Source organism: Chenopodium quinoa, unplaced genomic scaffold (genome assembly GCF_001683475.1).
Source record: "Chenopodium quinoa cultivar QQ74 unplaced genomic scaffold, ASM168347v1, whole genome shotgun sequence".
In the NCBI taxonomy this organism is placed as follows: domain Eukaryota; kingdom Viridiplantae; phylum Streptophyta; class Magnoliopsida; order Caryophyllales; family Amaranthaceae; genus Chenopodium; species Chenopodium quinoa.
In genome coordinates, this window is record NW_018742681.1 from 4,940,689 (window position 1) to 4,948,015 (window position 7,327).

Below are 7,327 nucleotides of genomic sequence, written 5' to 3' on the forward strand. Positions count from 1 at the left end.
TCAGGGTTTTGCTGTTGAATTCGCTAGGGTTATGCAGTACGAACGACAACAAGGCAGCGCTGGAGATTCGGCTAGTTAGACGAATTTCTTGAGGTTTTGATGTTGAATTTTTGGGGATTTTTCAGTTGAAGCTGCTAGGGTTTTGAAGTTCGAACGACGACATGGCAGCGAGAGTGTTTTATATTGAATGTGAGGAAGAGTTGAGTGGATTGTAATTGTAATAGTCATTTGCGTCACTCAATAAAGAAAGAAGTGACGCAATTTACTCACAAAGCTATTTGCGTCACCTGTCAATAAATGAGCGACGCAAATAACATTATCTTTTGCGTCGTTTTTATTTATGAAAGCGACGCAAATATAACTAAGCTGAAATACATCAGACTTTTGCTTCGCTTTGTAGTTAATGTGCAACGCAAATTACTTATAGTGAAGCTAAAATATATTATTTGCGTCATTTGTTTCTACGAGTGACGCAAATAAGGTGACGCAAATGAGCATTTTTGTACTAGGTGTCGCGCGCAACTGGATGAGTTGCACGCGGCTACCCAGCGCAAGTGATTGAGTTGCGTTGCTATAAGCAGCACACCTAATTCTCTTGCGCGCGGCTTTATGGAAATATTCGATTTTCCAATTTTCTGAAATTCAAAATCTTTAACGAGTGCAACTCTGGCAGTTGCGCTGAGTGTCACGCGCAACTGAATTAGTTGCGCGCGCCAGCCTAGCGCGACTCCTTGAGATGCGCGCATTGTTTTCTGCTGCAGCGCTTATTTTGACCTAGGCGCTCTTAAATCCGTCATTATTGGGTTTTAAGTACGGGCTTAAGCCTAATTATGATCGGATTTAATTAATTGGACTTTATTTGGCTTTGTTTCTTGGTTTGGGCTAGTCTTTTGTGTTTTATTTATCGTCATTGCACTTCTTGTCGGGGCAGAAGGGCAAAAGTAGGTGTCTATACACTGGTTTCTCTTTTAGTATTAAATTATTGATTGATTGTGTTTTCACTTGATTTCTAACATGAGAGAACATAAGAAAATAGAGGGCGCATTAAATAAATAACTATTAAATTAAGTACTTCCATGTGTGTAAATCGTGTTAGACAAATTGATTAATACAGATTTAAACCTTTTTTTTTTAACTTTTATCTCTAAGATTTCTATATTATCATATTTATCAATATAATTGTTAAATTTCTATATTTTCATATGTAATCCTCTTTTTTGTGTGAATTATTGTATAACTAATTGAAGGTTATAATTCATCACAAATGTTTAAAAAAGCCGATTTACACTAATTTACTGTAAATTAGGTTCCCAAAAGGAAATAATTTTGTTTCCTTATTTTATTTACACGTGCCAACAATAATTGCCTAAAAATTTACAATTCAAATTATTTTCTCTCTCTTTCTCATTCAGAAATTTATTTATCTCTCTTCCTCATTCTTTCCTCAATTGCGATTTTTTCTCTCCTTAAACGACGATTTTCTCTCTCATCAACCAACGATTTTCGAGTTTTTTCTCTATTTTCTTTCACTTGCAAAGTTATTATTTGCTAATTTTAGGTTTGTTTACTTAATTTTCTAAGATTTTTGTTTCTTTTAGTTGTTTTGATTCTTCGATTTTTAGGTCTTTTTATTTTATTTTTGGTTTCGTTTTTGGTAGTGTTTGTTCTGCAATGGTGAAGAAGAAAAGTACAAATAAGTCGTCAGATGCCAAGGTGTGTTTTCTAAATTTTTTCATGATTTTTTATAGAAATTTTTAACTCAATTTTCACTTATAAATGTGTTGTGATATGCCGAATTACTAGTGCATGTTATTTTTAGAGTTTTCACTTGAATATTTTGCTTTTTTTAAATATAGATTATGATAATTTTGAAGTTAATGTGTTTAATTTTGCTTTAATTTTTTGTTTATTGTATTTAATTTCTTAAAAATGCTTAGACATGTAATGTTATATGTCAAATAATTTTTTTATATTATTTTTTAGAATTTTGTCATTAATTTTTTTACTTTTTTTAGGGAGATTATGATAATTGAAATTCATTTTTAAAGTTAAAGTTTTTTTTATGTAGTGTATGAGAATTTATAGGTTGCATGTCTTTGTGTTAAATGTGTTGTTATATGTCAAATTACTAGTGCATGTTATTTTGAGCTCTTTCCCAAATTAAAGTCAAGAAGAACCGCAATTCCCAAATTGCAGCCAAAGTTTTAAGAATTCCCAAAGTACCGTCCACGTCACCGGTTCAAGGGGAAGAAATTTTAAATCCGGTCTACAGCAAAACCGCTACCTGAAGTAGCGGTTTTTACTAATAAACCGCTACTTCAGGTAGCGGTTTCTTTTTAATAAACCGCTACTTCAAGTAGCGGTTTTTGTTTAATAAACCGCTACTTCAAGTAGCGGTTTTCTAGCAGGTATAATCTCCTGATTTCACTTTCCTCTTTCATTTTCGTCTTCTCACCAAAATCCCATCCACGCCTTCCACCAAAATCACACCTCCTTCAACGGAAGCCGGCGCAGCCAAGGAATCCACCGACGCCGCCGGAGCATTCCTCAGCAACGAAGGCCGCCGCTGTTGACGCCGAGGGTTCGACGTGTCCATCTATCGTGTGCGCATACTGCTTCTGGACTACCATACTACAGAGATGCGTTTGACCATCAGCGCGAGGACCAGGTACAATCGGTGTTTCTTTTTTTTTGTGCATTGTATTTCTTCCATTATGTTAGTCATATACATGTTGACATACTTGTTTTGGGAATTAGATGATTTGGCAGCCATATACTGAGGCGGTGATGGATCGACTTCCGGAGATTTGTCGCTCAGACATGCACATTTGGCGTTCACGGGCACCTCTGATATGCTTTGACGTCGTTGAGTTCCACCTCCCAGACCGAGTCCTTCGTCAGTTCGGGTTAGACCAGCCGATCCCACAGGATGTAGACACGGACGTTGCTCTACACAGGAAGGATCGAAGGGGACAGCGTAATTGGGAGATTCGGCATTCGGACCATGTACACGAGTGGAGTCGACGAGAGGCATTAGTCGTCCAGGGATACCCGTTCACTGGGACTTCTTCCCCGGCCATGACAGAGTACATGGCTTGGTACCGTCGCATCACGAGACTGGTCATTACTCCACCTTCGCAGGAGCGCCCCCGAGTCATTACCAGCCAGCTACCTCTGACCTCCTGCTTGTATGAACTTCACTTCATTTCAATCTAGTTCTTACGTTTTTGATTTCATTTTACTAACATTAAAACTACACTTAAATGTAGGCACATGCATTTGCTGATTTGCACGTCCAGCTATCGGGAGCTACTGAGACCATCTCCCACTTGCCACCAGAGACGGCTATACCATTTGCCATACAGACGATGCAGGGTTTTACATCATTTTGTGGCCAAACCTTGTCTAGGGTGGGGCAGTCACACCTTATTCAGCAGCCTCGACCGTCCACGTCTTCATCTTCTACTGTGCACACTATGCCGATCAGACCACCACCTCATCGTGGAGGCCATTCAGCACGTGCCTTCCGTCCACCGACTCCTTCTCAGCATACTATCATGACATCTCCTCCACTAGTGCATCGCCAGTATCAGAGAAACCGACGGCGTAGCAACACTACATCTGGGGTTGGAGTTGGCCTGGATGACATTCCAGAGGAGACAGCTGCATCATCTTCATCGTCACCTCATGGGAAGAAGCAACGCCCGAGCTAAGTGTATATTTTGGAACTAAACTAATTTTTTTGTAAATGCTTAGAATTGGATTTTGTTATATTTAATCAATTGAAAAATATTCGACTTTGCAATTTCGACTTCCTTAGATCTTCATAAACTTGTTATTTATGGTGGTTGTGTTGAAAATATGCTATATATCTCATGTTTTACAGGTACACAACTTGCAGGTTTTTTTTTTGAGTGATTATGCAAGTTTGAAAAAAAAACCAGTCCAGGGTAAACCGCTACTTCAAGTAGCGGTTTTTAAAGTAAACCGCTACTTGAAGTAGCGGTTTTAAACTAAGAAACCGCTACTTGAAGTGGCGGTTTATTGCAAAGAAACCGCTACTTCAAGTAGCGGTTTTAAACTGGACCGGAAAAAAAAAAACCGGTTTTTTAACCAGTGCTTACGTGGACGGTAGAATGGGAAAATAAAAAGATTTGGCTGCAATTTGGGAATTGCGGTTCTTCTTGACTTTAATTTGGGAAAGAGCTCTGTTATTTTAGAGTTTGCACTTGAATTTTTTGCTTATTTTTTATGCATATTATGATAAATGGAATTGAATTTTGAAGTTAATGTGTTTATTTTTTCAGAATTTGCTCTTTGATTTTTTTGTTTTAAATGGAGATTATGATAATTGGAATTCAATTTTGAAGTTAATGTGTTTTTATGTAGTGTATGAGAATTTATAGGCAGCATGTCATTGTGTTTAGAAATCAAAGTAAAGATCACGAGCATATACATCACATTGGGGGGTAGGGGCACAATCAAACATATGAGATTTGTTAACATGAGCATGCACTTTGTTACCATGAACAAAAGAGGAAATAGAATTGGAAGCATTTGTTCTAGGTTCACTAATGGGATCATGTGACAAATCATGGGAAATCATGCTAGCATTGGAAGAATTAACATATTGCATATCAAAAATAGAAGCATAATTACCCTTATTATAGACTTCCCAAGCAAACAAAACATAAAATTCCCAAGCATCTTCAACAGAAAATTCTCTAAATCTACCATTATGCATTCCTTCAACTATATCCCTAGTTTTCTCATTCAAACCAAAATAACAAATCTCACAAGCCTCCCAAATACTACAACGATTATAGTCAAGAAATCGCTTAAGTTTATTGAAATATTCACAAAAAGGCTCATCATCATATTGAGAAAAAGATAGACATGCCATTTTTACAAAGCAAACAAAAATCAAATAAAAGAAAAGTATATACAAAGACCTAGACTCAAGCAATCAAAAACACTCAAACATAGACACCGTTCCCCGGCAACGGCGACATTTTGACGAGGGTCGAGACTAGGTCGTTGAAACTAACCCCTACCCTAGGCCAAACAAAATTTATAAACACTTAACTAACCTAAATACAAGTATAGAGGGAAGTCAAGGGTCGAACCCAAAGGAACGGTAATGTCTAGTGCTTTCGATTTGGGTGCCTAAGTTAGGTCGAAGACGAAGGAAAGAAGGTGACACTAACAACTACTTAAACGAAGAAACCGAACAAATAAAGTGCTAGGGATTAGGATTCACATATAATAGCAATGAACATAGCAAATTGGGATAGGAAGTTGACTAAGTCGAGTGATGCGAGGGAAAACCAATCATGCAACCAAAAGAGCATATCAAGCTATTTTCCTAGAGGTCTAACTAGCGTCAACTACGATAAACTCTAGCTAGGAACGTCACAAGTCGTTAAATGCAAGCCATAAATCAATGGTCCGTATCAATGTGAACTTACAATGTAATCTAGTGTGAATAACTAGGGTGATCAAGCCTAAATCAAACACACACATGCACATAATCAATTAACCAATTTAATCACATCATCAACTCCATCAATTTCCCCCAATCTACATTAATCCATCACATAATATAAGCTTCACCATCACCCTAGCAAGGAAACTACTCTAACAACATCATCAAATTAACAAACAACTAAAGGAATTAAGAATCAACAAAATATGAAGAACAATTACACTAATCAAAGATCAAACATCAAAATCCAATCAAATCAAATAAAACAAACATGAATAAACTAATCAAAACAATAAATGAGATAGAGTGAGAAATGCTCATTGATAATAGAGAAGATCTCCAATACAATTGTCACCCTTGCATCTTCAATCTCTCAAATTACCATTGAAATTCCTCACTTTCTCTCTGTAAAATCTACTCCTAAAACTAACCCTAAAACAAGAGAGAGAAGCTCTCCACTAAGCTAAGAATATGATCAAAATCTTCTTCTAAAACTTGTTACAAAAATCGGGTTTAAAAAGATATATATAGAGGCGCGAAATCACAAAAACCGAGCATAAAATACCCACGAAGGCGCGCCCGGGCAGCAGGGGAGGTGCGCCCGCGCACGCAAGGGGTGCGCCCGCCACCCTTAGGTGCAGCCGCGCCACCCCTAGGTGCACCCGCGCCTCCCTGTTGTGCGCCCGCGCCTAGCTAGGTTCCTTCGAGATTCTCGCGGCTTCGTGCGTTCGCTAAGGTCGCATGACTTATGATGGTGATGAACACTAGGAGTGGCAGTAGCTAATGCTCTTTATTAGTTGGTACACCACTTCTTAATGGTAGCACGGCATGCGAGTGCAAGAGCCAAGACTTGGAATTTCCACTTCCTTGCATCTTGAGCTTTTCAAATGCCATGAGCTTGTTCCAAAAGCTTCCTCCACCTTAGTGGATCACCAATATCAAGACCCGAAACCTTGTACAATACCTACAACCACAGAAATAGAGAAAATAAAGGAGAAAAGGCTAGAAAACCAACGAAATACACAAAAACTACAAAATAAGATAAGAAAGGTAAAACTAAGCAACAAAGCATAAAACTAAGCATTTATTGAGCAAGAAAGCTATGAAAAGAGGATGAAAACAACCTAAATACTCATCAAATGGGTGCCATTTATGACACCCATCATTTGTCCTTAATGGTGAGCAGTCAAGATTTTCTAAGCAGGTTTAACAAGTGATCGTAGCTAAAGGAGCTCAAGTATTTCGGTTAGTTTGTTATAACAAGTTTGTAAAGTTGTATAAATAGCTCACCTAGATTTATTGAGTTGTACAGTTGAGATTTTGTAAGCCTTAACACTAGACAGGTTGTCGATGTGGCGGTAATACCTCTGATTTAGGTGTATGTTTCCGCTATTTTATTTAAATATTGTTTATTATTAATTAGTAAATCGGAGGTGTTACAAAGGATTTGGTTGATGAAGGGGTAGAATTTAAGAGGTATTTTGTGGTTCATGCTATGTCTAGCTTTTTAGCTCCTACTCTTAATAGGATTGTTTCTTTGAAGTTGCTAAAAGCTGTTGAAGAAGTTGATGAAATAAAAACTTTTGATTGGTGTTCTTATGTTTTGAGGAAGTTAAAGAAGTCTGTTGATAAGTATGACAATGATGTAACTATTCAAAGTGTTAGTGGATCTTTGCTGGTTTTGCAAATTCTGTATTTTCACCATATAAACTTTCAACGAGAAAAGGAAAGTTATACCATTCCTTTGATTCAACGTTGGACAGATGCTAAGGTTAAGAGTCGCATTAATTTAGAGATTAAAGCCGGTGGCTTTGGGCAGGGATCATTGGATACTTCTACATA

At 37.6% G+C, this 7,327-nt stretch overlaps 1 protein-coding gene across 1 annotated transcript; it reads left to right on the plus strand.

The window, feature by feature from the left end:
- The first annotated feature begins 2,422 nt into the window (after positions 1–2,422).
- LOC110722445 (serine/threonine-protein phosphatase 7 long form homolog) lies at positions 2,423–3,805 on the plus strand. The gene is made up of 3 exons (XM_021901716.1): positions 2,423–2,668; positions 2,758–3,188; positions 3,270–3,805. The coding sequence occupies exons 2-3, from the start codon at positions 2,758–2,760 to the stop codon at positions 3,559–3,561; spliced, it is 723 nt and encodes a 240-aa protein (XP_021757408.1). The 5' UTR covers positions 2,423–2,668; the 3' UTR covers positions 3,562–3,805.
- The last annotated feature ends 3,522 nt before the right edge of the window (positions 3,806–7,327 follow it).

What these genes read in the sequence shown, in the direction of transcription:
- LOC110722445 (XM_021901716.1), top strand. Translation starts at nt 2,758, where the DNA reads ATGATTTGGCAGCCATATACTGAGGCGGTGATGGATCGACTTCCGGAG. An exon ending in CTACCTCTGACCTCCTGCTT is followed by an intron (nt 3,189 to 3,269) that starts GTATGAACTTCA and finishes ACTTAAATGTAG; the next exon opens with GCACATGCATTTGCTGATTT.